Source organism: Bemisia tabaci, chromosome 5, assembly GCF_918797505.1.
Source record: "Bemisia tabaci chromosome 5, PGI_BMITA_v3".
Taxonomy (NCBI): Eukaryota; Metazoa; Arthropoda; class Insecta; order Hemiptera; family Aleyrodidae; genus Bemisia; species Bemisia tabaci.
In genome coordinates, this window is record NC_092797.1 from 11,854,538 (window position 1) to 11,875,065 (window position 20,528).

A 20,528-nucleotide genomic window follows, 5' to 3' on the forward strand; every position below is an offset into this window, starting at 1 on the left:
TGGCGTCAATTCCATGAGAGAAAATTCATTAAAACTCTCTACACCTCTTCGGTGCAACAGGACAACAACTATGTCGCGAAATAGTTGCTTGAAACGCCGCACCGTAGCACTCCGCCGCGCGACCAGCGTGACACGCGCATGGACGCATGGACGCCTACAAACCTAACAGGGATACTTCACGCATTACGCAACGCGTGAAGTATCCCGTTAGGTTTGTAGGCGCCAAAGCGCTTTTCGCTCTGTGGTAGGCTCTAATATTTAAACTCGCGGAGCCAGCGTGTTTCAACTCTGCTTTTAAATGTTTGCACGCTCTGCACGGATTATTCTCATTTACATTTATGAGAAAAAAATTTGTATTAAAGGAAAATACCAAGTCACTGTTTCTTATTTTATGCGTGGACGTAAATTACTGGACTAAACAGGCGCCCGGACAAAAAATCGTTGACAAAATGTCCTGAAACCTATCCAACCAAACTCAATTATAATGCCACTGGCTGTTGAGAACCTCCGACTGAAAATTTGAAATTTTTCCTCCGATTACGCGGAAAAAGCAGCAAAATTTTTGGATTAAAATCGCACAGTCATCTCGTGAAAATACAGGTGTTTGAGTAGTTTTAGCAAACTTGGGGTGCAATTACGTTCCGTCGTCTGGGTCACGAAAAAAAGATAGTAACTGCGTTATTCCGGTTCTCCTAGAGTACCTATGTAGCGAGAGTATGGACAGATCGCTTCATGGAGGGCTTAGGGCCCAAAAGTGCAGCCACCTTTCTAACCAACTTCTAACGCACAAAATTTCACTGCCAGTCTGCAGATTCCAATTCTAACCAAGATGGCTAAGAATGTACATAAAGAAGTGTTCTTCCGCAAAAATGAGTTTTATGCAAAAACTAAATCAAATACGTGCTTTATAAACGATGGTTCGTAACAATTGTGTTAGTAGGTACAACGCTCTGGATAATTGAAATTCATAGATTGGCTGCATTTCTGGGCCCTAACTTTATTCGCGGAGACATCGGTGACGGCCTGATGGATTTTCGGAGTTTCACATCTGTCTATACTCTCGCTATACAGGTACTCTAGGTTCTCCAACACTGGAAAAAAAGTCTGTTGGATCTAGAGTCCAGAATCTTAAAAATTTGACCCTGAAAAAATTCTCTTAGTTCAATCGAACTTTAGCTTCAATCGAGAGTCAAGACTCTAAATTTAAGCGGGTATATTTTTGATTCTACCAAAAATCTGATTGAATCAAGAATATTTTTTCTTGTCAATTTTTTTAAGAATCTGGGTTCTAGATCCGAGAGACTTTTTTTTCCGGTGCATCATTTTCACCAGATTAATATTTTATCTCGATCGAGGCCACTGCTTTCACATAGACCAAAGAAAATCAGCACCGAATACCTGATCGAATTCTCGGCTCGCAATTTTCAAGAGACTTTTAAGCGCCACCGAGAAGAGGACACCGGATCGGAGACGCCGCGATTTTCGCGTTCGAGTGGAAAATCGCCGTGAGTGTCATCGTCATCCGATCACTCTATTGACCTCAATTTAAATGGCAGAAACCTCTCGACTCGGGCCTGTTATTGTATGCTGAGCGGGTGTATCATTCGACACCTCGTTACGAATCGTTTATCGGCTGCCCACGATCAAGGCGCGGTCATGGCTGAATTCGCCCTGATTCGGATTTCTGATTTTCGTCGCCAGCTCATTTCATCTTTCGGAACGGGCACCGTGACTCGGTTACTGATGAGCCTCACGCACCCGTGTTAAGTAAGAGCACAGTACTGGCTTAGGAACAACGCCGTATGAGCCTCGAGACGTTGCCAAAATGCCTTTGAAAAATTTTCGGGAATATTTGTAAATATTCTTCTTCCAGTTTTTCTGAGAATTTTGTTCGTAATTTGATCCGTGCTAAGTGTCTGAAAATTTTGAGGAAAAATCTTCATACTTGTCTTAAAAAATCAATATTTACTGAGAAAAAATTTGGCAACGCTTGAATGTTTATACGCCGTTAGTTCTCAGCATGGAAGAGTTCATCGTTCCAGAGACGAGGGAACGGCAAAGTTACAAAAATGACTCGTGCGTTCCGATTCTTTACAGAAATCGGACAGAACAATTTCTGTCCAAAATTTTGCTGTATTTTGGGGAAATTCGGGAGAAAATCGGAGTGAAATTAACAGTCGGAAATGCCCCAGAAATTCTGGTTAAAAATACAACTGGCGAGAGGCAATTTTGCAACACTGAAATGCGGTTACGTTCTTTCGTTTTGGAAACTACGAGAAAGTTAAAAGGCGATTCAGGGGAACTCGACGATGCAATTGGACGGATTTAACTAGAGTCAACCTCACTTGACCAGACCATCTTTCAAGTCGAGTAATCTCCTAGCATGTTTCATTTTTTTAAACAGAGAACTAAGAGGCATGTGGTTTTGCCTCTTTGAAATTTGGGAATATTTATTAAAAATTGGAGATTTTGAAGTTGGTATGCTCAATATCGACACGGTTTTGCAGTAATCTCGCAAGGTTATGCCTTAAATGTCGGATGTTGGTAGCAAGCTCTACTTAGGTGAATGGAAAAATCTGCTAATGTCTGTGAATCATGTTCCGACGCATTTACGAAGGATTATTCAGATGTGGAATTTAGACTGACGGTAACCGGACCCATTTGGTAAGTCCGCATTACACTGCCGCTCTGGGCAAAGAGTGCATTAGTCAGATAGAAAATTTTCGTTGGTTTGATGGTTTCTCCTTTTCTTCTTTGGAGATTGACACGGGAAATTTCTCAGAGCGAACATGTGCCAAATTCTTTTCACAGATTTTTGTAATCGAATATTTGTGATGACATTTTTAGTTACTAACTTTGTTGAAAGGAGCGAGCCTTGTTGATGATACAAAAGGGAGTATAATCGTCGGAAACTATGAGTAGTGAGGCTGCTTGAGTTGAATCTACAAATTTCGCGGCTGTGGTTCGTCACCAACGTCATATAAAGACAACTTTAAAATGTAAAAACATTTTTATAAATAAACACGGCATTCAAACATTCCGCAGTGCGTCAAGTATCAAGATATAAAACTTGATAATAAATTTGTTATAGATATGACATACTTGGTAAGTACTGTAAAACAGGAAATCCTCTCAGGTTTTGACAGGCAAAAATCGCACTTGAGCAGTCGTTTCATAGCTATTTAAAACTATTGCACATTTTAAGTTTGCATGACGATATAGAGTGACGTATGATAAGTGACGTTATGGGATTTGGGATCTTTCCATATGTCTTCATGAAGTGTCTTCGAGTATTTAAATTAATCGACGTGTTCCAATCGTCTAAAAGGCGAAACACTGACCTAAAATCTGCATATTCAAATCTTAGAATTCATCCCCAAAATCTGGAGAGCCGTTCTACTACAATTAAAAGCTTTTTGAGGATATTTTAGTTTTTGCCAAGATTTGTCGTCGAGTCTTTCCGAATAAATTCCGAAAAATTATACGGGGACTTTACGAGATTACGGGACACCTTAAGAAATGAGTGCTCGCATAAATTAATGTTTCGAGACCCCGAAAAACCGCGCAAACCTCTAAAAAATTAAAAACAGAGTCGCGATACAAGCGCGCGCACCGATAAAAATATGTGTGTTCTCGTGGTTAATATAGGAAGTGAAACACACATAAACACAAATTTTGAGTTGATTTTGGCACAGTTTGCGGTAATTTTAGCGCAAAAAACAATGGAGCGACTGCAAAAATTCCTTCCTCCGATTGCGACGTTGGTATTCACAACTTTTTTTTTTTATTAATACTTTTCAAAAAACCTACCTGGCATTATCCCTTGAAACTGTCAACCAGAGGCTTTTGAGTTACTTTGTGTTTTACTTCCCGTATTAAGCAAACTTTCGTTTTGGAATTTCTCTCTGTGCATGATACAGAGGATAAAAAAAGGCGGAAAAAGCGCAAAGATAAAGTTAAAAACTTACAGCATAATTCAGTCCGGCGAGATTGGCATCTCCGTTTTGAAGCCATTCATAGAAGTCCATGGCGTTATCGGTGGGGTCGCCTTCACCATAGGTGGCGAGGCAAAAAACGGCCAAGGAGTTGGGTATTTCTTTCAAATTGACTAGCTCTTCCTGCAAAATATCATGAAATTAACCAAACGTGAGGAGAGAATAACTGAAATATGGAACTTCCGGTGAATGTAAAGGATAGGTAACATTACGAAGATTTCGAAAAAAGCGCAAGAAGGCTGCCAGTCGCAAAAAAGTCTTTACTTACAACCCTTGTGTACCTATGGCCATATTGTTTAAATCCATCAAATTATTTCCAAGAACGTTACTTATCCTTCATTCACTGGCGGCTCCATATAAACATGCTAAACAAACGCAAACAATATACTACTATTACTTACTACCATTACTTTTTCATGCATACATGCATCAATGTATAGTGCACTTAATTTGCAAATTTTATATTGCGTCTCCATTACGATTTGCATGCAAAAAATAAAGAGTCTATGTTTTTTTCAGAAACTTTTCAAGTTCAATGTTGAGAATAAGAAGGAGGAAAAGAGAAAAACGAGGGTGGGGTGAGAAAAAGAGATAGACCAAGAAACGCTGTGTTGATAGAGTCAGGCTTACGGCAAATGTATACAAAAAGTACGTTGCATGATACGTTGCACGAAAGAGAGAGGAAAATTGCATTGTTTAGTTGAAAGTAAAGGTGATGATTTGTGCGTAGGTTTCAGGATACATATGTTAATTGTCTTACTGTTCGACCTTCAAATGTGATTTCCCCTCTCATGTAAATATTTGACCGAGTTAACGCGATGACTGGCGCTTCAATTGTATTTGTACCTTCTTTTTTCAGTTCGTTTTTTTCTTCTTTAAATTAATTTTTTTATTCTAATTTTACACCCGGTGCCTGTCAGCTTGAAGTTATTCGGGCGCCAAATAAAATCATACGTACTTACTGTCATTTTTTTTCTTTTTTATGATTTTTTTAAAATCAGTTTTATTTCGTTCATTCGGAAAAAGGTGCATCAATCGAGAGTATTGACTCCTCACTTTCGCGTTGCAGGTTTTTTACTGTATATTTTTGTTTCTTCTTTTTTCGGAAGTATTTCAGCGTAAAATTTGAATATGTTCTGATTCGAAGCATCTCCCAACTGTAAGCATTTCATCATGGACACAGTTCATTCATAAGATCCGATCAACAAGTTCTGATTCCAACCGTAAGCATTTCATCATGGACACAGTTCATTCATAAGATCCGATCAAAAAGTTCTGAATTGAACGAAAAATACCAAATGAGCAGCGGCGAAGCATGAATGGTCGATTATCGATACTTCCCCATTTGAAGCTATGGTAAAGAATCGATTATTACGATGCTGGTTGTCAACACCTTGTCTATATCGATCCTTTTCCACAGGTTTAAATGATAGATCATCCGATATATAGCAAAGCACGCCACTGCGAATGAGGAGGAAACCCCAGCTCTATGTTCCGCGAGGCAAAAAAGTAAATCATGATGAGCTGCAAAGCATTGGCACGATAATTGCGGCAAAAACGCTAAGTACCGGATTTCACGTGAATCACTGGGGGGGAGTGATTACGTAGCATGGTGTCAACGATCATGGTGTCAACAAACAGTTTTTCTAAGTTTTTGTTGACACCATGATCATCCAAAAATAAAAAATTCTGACCCTCATGAAAAATGATCACGGTGTCAACGATCACGACGTCAACGAAACTTAGAACTTGCCTCAATAACACCTTTTAAATCTCAAGTCTTGTTTTTCTTGTGTTATTCACTCTAACCTAACCTAACCTAACCTAACCTAGCCTAAACTCTTGTTTTTCTTGTGTTATTCACTCTAACCTAACCTAACCTAACCTAACTTAACCTAACCTAACCTTACCTGACCTAAACTAACCTAATCCAACTATACGTGACCCAGACCTCTCCTGTACACTTAATTTTTTAATTTTACTCACAAGGAAGATATTTTTCTGTTTGTTGACACCGTGATCGTTGACACCATGCTCAGGGCCCATTTTTGCGTTTTACTGCCTGATCACGACGTCAACAATCGTTGACTCCATGATCAGATTTTTGGTTTGTTGACACCATGATCGTTGCCACCATGCAACGTTACCGGGGGGAGTCTCTGAGGTTTTTTTGATCGATACTTAATTAAAAATCTTCACTTCTGCAGACGGATCATCGCAGAGATCGTGACGTCGAAATTATTTGGAGGGCATCGCTGCGCCGCTTGCGGAGATGGCGGGAAATTGGTGAAGCTTTCGCGAGAACGGGGAAAAAGGACTTTCCTCGTACCGGTGGTCATATGCTGACAGCGAACATGTTTTCAAGTGGTCAGTATTTTCAAATAATTCATTTATCCCCGATAAAGCCCCGGGAACCGTCCAGAATTGCAACGTCGCAGACTTCCTGTCAAACTTAATTTTTTCTTCGGAAAACTAGTCAACGTATAATTTCTTGAAAACTGCATTGTTTTTTCCTCTTTGTAAGCAGAACATTCTGTACTTTCAAGTCATGAAGTTGGCTCGTTTCTCTTAGAAAAAATTAAATAAGGGCGGTAATTTAAAACATCGCAGTGAAGATACGTGGTTTTGCACTTTGGTTATCGAAATGGAGAAAAAAACATTTGCCAAGTTACAATATGCCTTTATTGACCAACATAATAGCCAAAACTGTCTAAGAGAGCAGGGATCTAGGAATTTTACGTCACGAAGAAGATCTTGTAGAAGTGATTAGCGAGCTTTGTTTGTTGATAGAAGAAAAGCTGAGGTTGAGAGGAATTTTGCTAATTATTATTTAATACGTCAAACGGGTTGATGACGACCATAGTTGCAAAACGTGATGGGAATTTTCTTTGATACCAACCGGTAAAAACTGAATTTCTTTCATTATTGAGAGTGCGTTTTCGATAAGTGGGAGGAAACTGATGCTTGAATCGCTACTGAAATGGGGGTCTTCATATGGACTTTAAAGAGACCATAACACTTAAGATTACGGATTCTTCGTCTCAATATTAAACTCGTTGAATAAGATGAGGTACAAAATGTAATTATAGAATAAAGATACACGTAAAAATGTGAAATACAGGTGTGGAATTTAGAACTATTTTTATTCGTAGAGGGAGGTATTTGAACTCATCAGGTATTTACCATTGACAACCGGGAGACAAAGCATTGGAAAGAAGACTTAAATTCAGGGTGCTCTAACATTTGTGGGGACAATTTTTTTGACTATTCCAGACTTCCCTTGATTCAGAGGACGAGACTCTGCTTATTGGTCAAATATTTACTGACGAGTATTAAAAAGGGGTAATTTATTCGATAAATTTATTTCAAATTCCTTTTTTCTGAGTTTTTATGGATGCTGTTCTGTGACTTTTCTATTCTCGCGTTTACATTCAAACATAATTCGCGTACCGAGAAATTCTTCATGGTGCGCGGTCCACGGTCACAAAATTCTTAACACGGGAAAGGGGAATCCGACGATGAAAAATTCCAAAAAATCACGTAAAATGACGTTATTAGGGGAGACTTTTCAAATAGTGGAAGGAGAGTGATCCAGACCCCTCCAAGTTACTCCACTGCGTTCGAAGCAAGAATAGTAGAAAGAGTTTTCATTCAGTATGATTTTTCCTGAGATCCTACACCAATGGAAAATTTTAAGATCAAGATTGTTGGACCAATAAAATGATGCACTTATTTTTCATGAAAATGTTTGACAATTCTCCGTTTTTCCAGACATTTATGGATAAATATATTTTCCTTTACTTATATCCAAATTTCCTACTCTGCATAGATGAGGAACGTTCCATCTCATGAGAAATGAGTGCCATCTAAACTAAAATTAAGTCGAAAAATTGGGAAATCGATCGAGCAAGGTTGCCAGGTTGGGCAGTAAAATGTGGACATTTAATAAGGGTTTAAATTGGGGGGAAAAGCTGATTTTTCAGCCTACACTATCTGGCAACAATGCTATCAAGACTTAGATTAGATTGTTGACCTAAAACCCGGACAAGGATTCGAGAAAATCCGCAAGAATAAATGTCCAAATAAAAGCTTCGAACACTTTGCAAAATCCGGATGAAGTTCTTGGAAAATGAAACCGTTCCTGTTCTGAAATTACTAGACGCAAAGCTGAGGCGAGAGCTCATGGCATATCCTTTTAAGTCGAGACGCGATGATATTCGGTCTTCTTAAGAATTTAGCGGTTACTTAACTCACTAGAGTAGATATCCTAACCGGTTAGACAATAATTTTCTTGATGGAATATGATATTAATAAGAATAATGAGCCACAGAGGCCATGGTTTCAAAGAATACCAGCAGTATAAACTCCACCTGCTGTTTCATTATTATATTTATTATCTTTTTTTTTTTTTTTTTTTTTTTTTTTTTTTTTTTTTTACGGAAGGACTTTTTAAATATAGGTCAAGAAATTTTAGGAACCTCTGGCCGACATGATTTTTTAGACACACTGGTAAAAAAAAACACATTGGATCTAGAGTTAAGACTCTTGTAAACATTGACAAGAAAAAGAACTCTTGATTCAATCAGATCCAAGCTCAAATCAAAAGGAAATCCGCTCAAATTAAGAGGCTTGGTTCTTGATTTAAGCTTAAATCTGATTGAATCATGAGTATTTTTTCTTGCCGATGTTTTTAAGAGTCTGGACTCTAGATCCAATGTGTTTTTTTTCTTTTTTTTTCCAGTGCATACTAGATGCCAAAATCATACCAAGAGACGATTGATCAAAAATTGACTTATAGAAAGGTCTACACTTCCGCACTCCGTGATCCTCTTTTTCATTCCGTGGATTAATATTTGACACATCGATCAAAAATACATCCGATTTCCATAAAATGGTTTCCAAATCGTTTTCCGACAAATAAGTACCTCTAATTTATCGATTTTAGATTCGAGAATTCTAACAGATTCAACCTGGACGAACAACAGTCGAATGAAAGCTCATCATTCGTTGTTTGACGTAAATAAATTGTAATTTCGTCGCTCTGCATAACATGCGTCATTCTGATGAGAGGCCGTTCTCCCAGTCACTTCAGATCAGAAGGGAACTGGAATATGCGATATTCACGTTGGGAGAACAGGTTCGGGATGGGGAACTACGGCATTATGTAATGTATCAAACAAAACGTTTTCAACGGATCAGAATGCGGAGACATTTTTGGGAACAGAGCACGAAACGTGGGAGCCAATTCTGCACGGAAAAATCAGCCAGCACCACCACCCAGAAATAAAGCATGAACGATTTTGCGATACTCTTTGCTGGTTTTGGTGCAAATGTAAAATGTAATCGGATCTGTCAGGAGGGACCCTTTCTTTTCAGAGGAAATTTTTCGTAGCTTTTTTCAAAAGCTTAAACCACGTTTTGCTACAACCCGAAAATTTTTGATTTGGAACTTCAGCTCTCACATCCCCTTCAATTTTGAGGCTCTACGGGCGAAAATTCATCGAAATTTTCAAACTTTCTTTCGGAAGATAGGGTCTTTTTCCACAAAGCCGGTCATAAATATAGTTGGATCGTCTAGTCCTCACGCGTGGAATTGACTAAAAAGAACTGTTTAACTTTACTGCATGATTATATTTTGGTCTACGTCAAAATCTCGACCGGAAAATAAAGTTTGATAAATAATTATATTTTTCGCCGTGCATTCGTACAAACTAATTGTAATCCAATGTTCAAACCTCCTCTTTCAACTTCTTTGATGTCTTAAGTGATTAACACAGTAAAAGCGATTCCTACACGCTGTAAAATTTCATTCGGAAAAAAACAATTCATATAATGTCTTCTACATCCTTTTTTTTATCTTTTAATTCCATTCTTTCCGTGAACACTTACAAAATGAATTTTGTTCGTGAGAAGTGTCGCGGTGTCTATGGAACAAATCCATTCTTGAATTTCTTGACATTTTTGATGGAAGTATACATGCAGTTGAAATACTTAAGTAGAAGACGCAATTGTCTGCACTTGAGTGATTCTGATTATTGCACAAGCAATAGTACCGCGTCGCGGTACGTGACGCGAATTATGACGTCACGATTAGCGTGTTAGATACATCGTACATCGATACATTGTTTGATACATCAACTCGACCGCTGGAGCGTCTAATTAAGGGGGCTACGATGCAACCCGCTTAGAACGGATTTTAGACAATTGACTGACGTTCGATTTCCCAGATTTTTTGCTGCAAAAAGCATACATTCCGAAATTTCAAAGATTTCTCGGTTTTTACTCGTACCGGACACTCTGCGTGAGCCATTTTTATTCATTCTTCACATTAACCTCAGTTTTCAGACTGTCTGCATTGGAAAAGAGGTTTAAAAGACTTCTCTTGTTGATGAGATAACAATTAATGTTTGATTTAAAGAAAGAAGTCTTTTTCTCTAACAACCTCTGAGTAATATGCTGAGAGTAAAATTTTTAAAGTATTCTATTATTCAATGTAAAATAAATTTTCCTTTGAATCAAGAGGACTTTTTTAAGCCCGACAAAAATTTCCTATAATGTGAGATAATTGTTATAATATCAAATCAAACTTTTTTAGACCACGTTTTTCGGTGCGTTATTCTATAGAGTGAGGAGTATTCAATACACAATACACGATCTCAATTAGCTACGATGAAAGTCGCGAAACACGGAATGAGTCACGTTCATCACAGTAGATGTTCGTTTTTACTGACGTAAGCGAATTTCCTGACGGGTTTCTCCGTTCTAGACACCCTGCGTGCAATAGGTATTTCCCTTACTTTATCATTTTAATTTCTATTTTTACAATTATCTGCTTATGTTAGAGTTGTGCCAGCACAGGGAGTGAGTCCACAAAATACTTCGCTTACGCAATAGAAGAAGAGAGAAATGAGACAGTGGTGCAAATTGTTCTAAAGCGCGCGACCACGACCAAATTGTAGTGTTGCCAGGGTGTCTACTAAAACAGGCTAGCCAAAAATCAGTACTTTCACAGTACTTTTTCAGTACATTCCCAAGAAACTCAGTACCTCTTAAATAGAAAAATTCAGTACTTTTACAGTATCTCCGATTGACGAAATCCGACAAATTTCAAAAATTTGAATTTCTCGTTCAAATCACGTCAAAAGTGACGAGAAATTCCGGGCCTTCTTGCAGAATTTTCGCACTTTTTCGGTACTTCCGGACCGCCCTTAAAAAATCGGTTCTTTTTCTGGACTTTCCGGAAATTCCGGACTTGTAGACACCCTGATTGCCCGAACAATTTTGGAGGGTGAGAGTTTTTGTTCTTTCTTTTTGTTAGAAGATTTTCACAATTTCAACTCGGATGGAATCGTACGACTTTGCACGGATCCAAAAATTTTCCAATTTATCAAAATTTTGATGATTGCGCTGTGTACGCCTTTTGGCAAAAATCGAGCGCGTTGGAAAAAATGCGGAGGCCTTGAACGATTTGTACCCTGATGGAATCGCACGACTTTGCACGGATCCAAAAATTTTCCAATTTATCAAAATTTGGATAATTGCGCTGTGTACGCCTTTTGGCGAAAATCGAGCGCGTCGGAAAAAATGCGGAGGTCTTGAACAATTTGTAATCCTGGATGGGGATGCTGCGGAGGGGAGAGGGTGGAAGCGTCATGCAATACTTAACTTACCCTTACCATTTCGTACTCTTCGGGATCGGCGACCATGCCTTTCATACCATAGTTGCGCCCTTCTTTGGCTATCCGCCCGGCGAACTCCTCCCCGGTACCCGTCTGGCTACCGTAGAACACGACCAGACTCCGCCCGGAGCTTTTGAGTTTCTTGATGAACGAGTTGTCTTCGCTCGTCGTCGTTGTGTTCAGTGTGGTGGGTCTGAAACAAACAAAACATAGGTATGTAAGAAAACAAGACATACACTGAAAAATATCATGGAAGAACGCTGTTTCATTAGAAAGAAAGAGGAAAAAGAAAAAAAATGTATGAAAAAAACATTGTGAAAGAATGTTGTTTTATTTTAAAAAAAGAAGGAAAAGAGAAAAAAGTTTTAAAAAACATCGTGAAAGAACGTTGTTTCATTAAAAAAAAAAGAAAAAAACGGCATAGAATAACATTTTGAAAGAACGTTGTTTCGTTAAAAATAATAAATAATAAAAATGTACAAAATTGAAGATATTTTTGAAAAAAAATTTGCGACGGAAAAAATGTTCCAAAGTTGGGGCAACAAGCTAATTAGATACAGCTATCCTAACGGCTGATGAGGGTTAATTCTGCATCATTTGGTTTAAAGAGCACTAAACATTCCATAAACTGACCCTTTCACAGAAATTATTTAAAGTTCAGGGACGAAAAACGAGGAATTCGAGGAAACCGCTGCTGAAGTTTTTCGATGCTATTGCCAGTCTTATGAAGGATTCACTTCAAACGCTTGTGACATCATTAATCATGAAACTCAAGGCGTGAAACTTAGTAATTTGTTTAACTTGAGTGACCTTTTTTTGGAATCAAAGAAAATTAAATTTGTTATCGATGTCAAAATTTACACACATCAGAGTTAAAAAAAAAAAAAAAAAAAAAAAAAAAAAACTTTATTTGTTTGGAAAAATTTCCGTCAATCTTCTCAAGAAGTTTAACACGCTTACGTGCGAAAACTCAACAGTGCAGTTAGTGCGCGGCCTCTAAAGAACTGGTTTTGATCCGCCGGAGTTTTCGGGCAATTGATTGCGAGGAATCAGTAATTAATACTGACTTCCTCAAAATTAATTGCCGCAACCAACAGACCTGATAGCAAGTGTTAGGAGTCTATAATCTCATTTGTTCATCAGTTTGGTTATTTTCTTCTCAAAATATTAAAATTAATAAGTTCGCTCGAACAACTAGTTGCGGATTAATGAGACTGATGCACAGAAAAGATACAACCATAGGTCTTCGCCATGTGAAATAGCACACCGAAAATCAGGTTGAACGCATCTAAAATTGTCGTTTACCGAACGAAAGGCCATAACTAAATCGTAACGTTGCCAAATTTCCACTCAAAATTGTAATTTTCGATTAGAAACTGTTGGGTGTCTATGTCGCAGGAAATTAGCAATCGCCGGCAATTTGCAAGCGGTTCACACGTTGTTTCAATAAATCGCAATGACGCGCATCGGCATAATGCAATTTTTGAGGGTTATGGTCTTCAAAAGTATGAGCTCGGCTTGAAGCGCCTTCATTTTTTGTGATACTCTACGTTTTGTCACGATGTTAGTTTAGTTGCCTGTCCGATCTCAATCCAACTAATGTCACAGAGTTCACTACACGCTCTTCTAAGTGTGCATATTCCTGCCATGTTTTTCAGGATGTAAAAGTGTCTATTCACATTACAGGCAACATAATCAGCACCTAATCTCGTTCTTTTATTTTTGAATTTTATGATTTCCTATATTTATCCACCACCAGCTTGTAAATTGCCGGCGATTGCGAATTGCCCGCGACATCTATAACTAAAAATTTTAAGGATTCTTCATCTGACTACACGCAAAAATCAGCAAAATTTTTGACCGAAAATGCACAATCAGATCCTTGTAAAATATTACATTGTTATTGCGTCAATTTTCTGAACCTGACACGGCATTCCGTTTCTGCGTCTAGTAAACAAGGAAGTGTGCACTCCGACTGCATGATATGATTTGAGGATGGAGGAGGGAGAGAAGTTTCGGTTAAATTTTCGATGATTTTCGGGAGATTTCATTTGAAGCACTGGAAAATAAAACCACATTGGATCTAGAGTCCAGACTCTTGAAAACATTGACAAGAAAAAATACTCTTGATTCAATCGGATTTTTGCTTGAATCAAAACGAAATCCGCTTAAATTAAGAGGCTTGGTTCTTGATTTAAGCTATAGATTCTGATTAAATTAAGAGTACTTTTTCTTGTCGATGTTTTTAAGAGTCTGGACTCTAGATCCAATGTGTTTTTTTTTCCAGTGAGAATTACGTAGTTAACTGTATTTCTTAAAGACAGCATCGAGCTGATTATTGAAATTAATAAACAAAAGCTATAGACGTAGAAGACAAACGGAAAATGGAGCTATACTATTTGGAACAGGTGGTTGTTATATACTAATTAATTGTAAGGGAGAAAATGATGGACTATCTATGGGTTGCCGTTATAGTTTGTCTTTACAACTTACCTCCTGTGTCCATCCCAACCACCCGCTTCCACAAACAGGATAGGTCCATTTTTTCTTGGACTCTTTTGTCTATTGCTTTGTCCATCGATTTTAATAATCAGCCCGCCCCCAACACGAAAACGCATAGTGAAGACGAGCTTCCACATCAGCGGGCTGATTTTTGAAATTGATGGACAAAGCAATAGACAAAGAAGACAAAAAGGATATGGAGGGATCCTATTGGTGGAAGCGGCTGGTTGCCATGGACAGAGGACGTAGGTAATAGACTAAGTAACGGCAACCCACGAGGAACCTCATAGTTAGTCCATCATTTACCCATTTAGTCTATGAGAACCACCCATTTCAACCAATAGGCTCGCTCTATACTCCTTATGTCTTCTTTGTCTATAAAGCTCAATAATCGACCCGCTGGTAATTTTGGTAAATTTGCCCATTTTATACGACGTCCGGTTCAACTATTGATGATGCGTGCTGGATTTTCAAAGAGCGGGTACGAAAAAAATTTCAAGTACTTCGCTTTCCATGCCGCGATGAACCGTACCTACATTGATATCACGATCATGGGCGTTCGGCCCGCGCAAGGAGGAAAAACTGGTTTCGGAAGAAGTAAAGAGGTCGGTAACTTTTTAACGAGTATTAAGTAGCGCGGGTATAGTAGATCCGGTAAAAATCGAGGTTTCCCGGTCATTATCCGTGGAAAAAAATTACATAACTTTTCCTCCGTTCGAGAGAAGAGATTTCCTTCGAGGCTTAAAATAAAAAGAGAGGAAATAAGGTACTTAAAATTATCCGGAGAGACACTGAGCTCACTATAGGATATACAGGATCATTTATGACATTAATAAGATGGAGCTGAATTTAATGTCTTCCCCAGAGTCCGTTTCACTCTACGTTTTTTTCGATTAAGAGGAGTCTGAGTGTGGGGAGTCAAATGCATATACCTACGCCCCAAAGGTATACTACAAAATAAGAGAGAACAACATCGTCGCATGAACATTAAGACGTTGCAAAATTTCCAGGGATAAAATATGAATTTGATGCCGGAGAAATTGCAAATATTTTCTTTTGAGTTTTTCTGGAGAATTGTGTTTTTAATAATTGGATCTAATGAGTAATCTAATGACGTGCATGCTTTCGGTGAGAAATATCCTTAACTTTTCTCAAGAGTGAATATTTCATTCAGAGAAACTTTGCCAAACTCAAATTCTTTGACGGCGGGTTTCCTTACCATGTCCGTATAGTACGGCGTTCCGTAGTAGAACCACTGGAGGAAAGACACGGAGGGCACCACAGGGGGGCGTTACATGCACTCCGGTTCATTTTGGATTTAAATTTAAAGCTTTTATTAACGAACTTTTAGATCATCCGTTTACAAGAATGTGATAGAAATAATTTTCATTGGAGCGAGTTCAAATGGATTCCTTCAATTGATAGATCACGAGAGAGAGAAGGGGGATGAGGAATGTTTACTGCAACGAAAAACTCCGCACAGCTGCTCGAAAGAGGTATATTTCCATTTTTACATGAAAGATAAACCTAACATTTCCGCTGAATTTAATAATAGTTCAATTTCTCCAAAACCGGAAAAATAACGAATTCAAGGTGGTGAATTTAGAAGAACTACTTAGTGGTTTTGGACGGCTGGGAAAATGGTTCAAATAGGTCCACGCATTCACTAAAAAGGGAAAGTACAGAATCAATTACAGCACGTGATCGGTCTTAATGAAATGCGCAATTCGTTGAATAATCGGCCTTTGTCATGAGGAATCGAAGGCAAAAACTGGATTTTCATTTTCGCTTTCAGCACGTGATCGCAAAAAATCCTTCAACCGCGGGGACTAAAAATAATGTTCCGACGCGAAAAGAGGTAGTCTTCATATAAGTAAACAAACTATCTAGCAGAAGACTGCTGCGTTACGGCATACCGCCAGACGAATTTTCGAATTTCGTTTTTTCATTGCAGAGGACAGGGAAATTACTTAGGTATTTGATTAGGGTTGTTTTATTAATTACATTGACAACAAACATTGATTCCTCGCACCTAGGAGTTTTATTTGGTAATTTTCAATGCGTCCACCATATCTTCCGTAACATTTTGTTGAAGAACTTGTACTGTGATGCTCAATTTTTGCCTAGCAGATAGGTCCATCCGAAGATGAGAATATTTCACTTTTTCGAGTGATTTCATAAATAAGTACGGTAAAGAAGAGCACAATATTTGCGAGCTTTCTTCTTTTCTTGAAACTACGAGTGCTTCTAGATTAAATTAAAATGCAGAACTTCCTATCACACCTGATTCAGAGAGGAATAAAGATACTTTGTAAGTTGGTAAGTTTGTAAAGTGACGAAAATGATTATGCATTCCACTAATGTTGACGAAAACTGTTATCAACTTTTCGAACTGATACCCTCAAAACTAAACAGATCGTCTCGCACTTTCAACTCTGAGATACGCGGACGATTGCTGAAAGCTACCGCAAAGAATAATGATATTCTGATTCAAAGGGCTAATCAGTAAAATCGAGAAACGTAAAAACTAATAAATAGATCAAAATGAAAAAAACTGAAGAAAAAAAAACCAGTCCTAGGGGAGAACTACCACCCGTAAAAATTTCAGCTCAAAATATTCATTTTCGCTCGAGTTATCGAGTGGACAAGATTTGACCTCCCCCCACTTTCGAGCCCCACCCCTCAAAATCTATTGCCTCAAATTTCAATTTTTTTTCGCAGAATAGTAGTCCTAATGAGTCTCTGCAAAATGCAAAAAAATTGGTCAAAATATCTTTCAACGTAAGAAAGATATAACCACTCAAAAATCGAAAAATCCTAAAAGGGCGGAAATACATACATACATATATACATATATACATACATACATACAAACAGCCATGAACCATAATACATAAAATAACCATGAAATTAGAATTCATACATACATACATACATACATATATATATACACATGAATTTGAATGGCATATATTTTCGTGATCTACGACCCGTGATCGGTGCTCTTCACAAGGTCTCGGGGCTGGGTCCGACATCATGGGAGAATGCAATAGTGTATTTCCTTCGGAAAATACACTAAAAGGGTATGGACAAAAAGTAGCGAGATCTTGAGATGGCGACTGTTCACTCTTATCTAGTAGAGTACTAAGTGCCATTATTCCCTTATGTGCTCTCTGCATATTTTGATAAGGTACACTGGGTCAATAAATTATCTCTGCCGATGCAGTTGAATTATATTTACTTTCCACACAGGAAATCAAACAAAGGATGACGTCTACTTTTCATAAAATTACCGGTGCACTTTGGGCTGCGACTGCTGCGAGGATGAACAGATTACCAAATGGAAACTTCTGATTCGATATTTGAGCGGCTGAGAACTTTAATCACTATTTTTCTGGGAGAAATTTGATGGATCCTACAAAACTCGGGGATTTTCCACCTGAACTAAAATTTGTACGTACTGCATGGCCCTTTCAAATAATCCGAAGACAGAGAGCGCGAATTTGAAAGAACGGTACTTGTAGTGGCTATTAGAATGTCTGGCTAGACGTGCTCTCCAAGAAATCTGGTGGCCAGCATTATTACCAGATTTTGCTAAAAACCCAGCACACACCTCTGTTTATCTCAATGTAATATATCCATTTTTTACACAGTCCGGCAATCATGGTCACCAGTGTCAGATTTCTAGTATAATGTTAACCATGTATATTGTATATTGTATCTGGGCCTCGTAGATAGTACCTAGCGTCGTCCTCGCGATTATAGATTTTCCAAGGCTCATACATGGCTAGTCAATCTAATAACCACTAATTCTTTGTTTTCTGGGTGCAAGATTAGCCTTAGCCTCATATTATTGTACCAGCAAATGGTGCTTTTCCACGATTAATTTGAGTAATAACTGAAAAATTTAGAATGAGGGAATTTCCTGGGCAACCCACCTCAGGAAAGCAGGGTGGGGGGATTCTCAATGGCTTCCGCCTGCTTTTACTGCCGGCAATAAGTGAACTTGGATGTGCAATGAACAAACACGGCCCGTCCTTCGCCGTAAGTCATCAGATAATTGATGAGACGCAAATGACTCGCTTAACAATTAAGTGCTTGACTTCTGGATAAAACAATAATGTTTGTTCTTGAATTATCAAGTTTTATCGCAGGTTATGCAGCAACCCTCCTTTCATATGCCTTCCAGTAGAGACGAAAAAAGCCACGTGGAAAAGATGACTACATATATTAGGCACAAAAGAAAAAATGAACGTCTCATAAAACTATATACATGCATACTGATAGAAATCTCAGAATGATCTGGAGTGAAGTTGGCTCTGAAGACTATTTGGCTTATTAAACATTTAAACAAGCTCGGGTAATATAAACTATATACACAGAGCCGAACAAGCTCCTGTGCATGCGTTTTTAAGAGTGCACCGCGCGAGAAAACCGGGGGCGCCTTCAATTCACTGTATATACTTCACGGACGACCCTCAAGCACGAATAGTTGTATTCAAGGCGTTGGGCGCTATAAGTTGTATCAACCTCGCGTGCGATCTACCGGACTGAGAGTGCTCTCGCTTTGCTCAGTAAGAGCGTGATGACCTTAGCGCGAATTTAGAAAAAAAAAAATTATAAAAGGATTTTTTTAATGTTCAACGGTGAGAGAGATTCACATTATCGGATTGATCACGAAGTATCAGGGACTCACGATAGCGAGAAAAATCAACGATTCTTCTACGTTGAAAAAAATAAGATAATTGTGAGGTTTCAGCTGGTTCCACCAAAAAAAATTTTCAAGATTCTACATCGGGCTCATAAATTTCGTGATATTTCAAATTTCTCTGGTTTTTTTCTGATACTTTCCGACTACATCGAAAAAATCCCTGATTACCTCAGTCTAAATACACTTTAAAGAGCAGAGAGTAATAGCAATTCCTGATTCTGATAATAGCTGAAAATTTTTGACTTTCCGTCGCCTAAGAGGGAGAAGAAAATACTCAACACCGAAATGTGAAAATCCCCTCACAAACCAGAAAAATAAAATTAACGCAACCGCTAGCACCGTCAGACACTATACTCTAATCCTAATCCCACTGAGACAACCGGAGTCAAAAATTCCCCAACTTTTTCCGGTGGCCTAGTTTTCTTCGACTTTCTTGACCTCAAACAGGAAAATTTCTCGGATTATTCATAGCCAAATGAAAAAATAGCTTTTCCGGAACTTGTCGTCCTGAGGAAAATCACCTTCTCCTCCTTCTGACATTTTTCCCGACTCTTGATTTCAATTCTACGAAAGGAGCGTGCGCAGTGGCGTGGCGTGAACAATCGACTATCGATATTTCCCCATTTGAAGCTGTGGTAAAGAATCGAGTATTAAGGTGTTCGTTACGAACACACTGTCTATCGATCCTTTTTCATTGGTTTAAATGGCAAACCATTCGATATATCGCAGAGCACGCCACGCCACTGGCGGTAAAAGTGCAAGTAAACGATCGAATGAATGGTTCAGGGCCTTTGACTGACTTCCGTTTATGAAGTACTAATCGAGAAACTACCGAGTGGGGGAGGAGGGGGGGGGGGCAAGTGGTGGCGACCGACGCGACGCATCGGGTGTCAGGTGTCATGCAGGCGTCGAATCTAGAAGCACCGGCATGGCACCGCGACGCTCATACTCACACAACCGCCAGATCGTGCAGAATAAAATTGAATTTCACACAAAAAAATGACCAAACAGAGAATTTGCAGGTGTCTGAAATTTGATGAATTTTGTGTTTCAGTGGAAAACACTGAGTGAACTGAACAAGAGGATACCCTCGGTTCATGAAGTGAACAATTATTGGAAAATATATGACAAAATAACCTAATCTGCTAAAATATATGTGTTTAAATGGGAAATGCCACCATAATTCAATAAATGAAGAGAAGATATTTAATAGTTATTAGCAATAGAGAAGGAGAGGTAGAATAATATACATATTAATCATAAGCAATAGAGAAGGAGAGGTAGAATAATATGTACATAAAGTAATGTAGTTAGTAATATTTAAGTGCCGTACATAAAACAGCACTTAAATATATTACTTTGACTAATAATTTATTATTAATTATTAAAATGATGACTTCACTAGGCGGTGCATTTTCTCACTTTTAAATCTATTCTTGTACTATTTCCCACATCAAAAAAAAAATTAGCTCTTTAAGGACTTCCAGATGAAGCAATAAAAATTTTGCATGCAAATCCATTGAGAGGAAATGACACAAAAACATCCGTAGTTATTACCGATTTTCCAGGTTATGGCATTGATTATAAAGGTGTAACCGCTTTGCCGCCATTTTGCATTTGTGTCGGATGAGTTTGATTTAT

At 38.3% G+C, this 20,528-nt stretch overlaps 1 protein-coding gene across 3 annotated transcripts in view; it reads right to left on the reverse strand.

Moving 5' to 3' along the window:
• Positions 1-20,528, reverse strand: part of Cpr (Cytochrome P450 reductase) — a 63,691-nt gene that overhangs the window by 27,951 nt on the left and 15,212 nt on the right. For 2 of the 3 annotated variants that reach the window (XM_019058756.2, XM_019058755.2), the window contains exons 3-4: positions 11,666-11,867; positions 3,969-4,118 (exon numbers count right to left, since the gene is read on the reverse strand). In XM_019058756.2, the coding sequence (XP_018914301.2) occupies positions 3,969-4,118; positions 11,666-11,867 (352 nt within the window). The remainder of the gene's footprint in view (positions 1-3,968; positions 4,119-11,665; positions 11,868-20,528) is intronic. The other variant, XM_019058758.2, reaches the window with a different exon arrangement.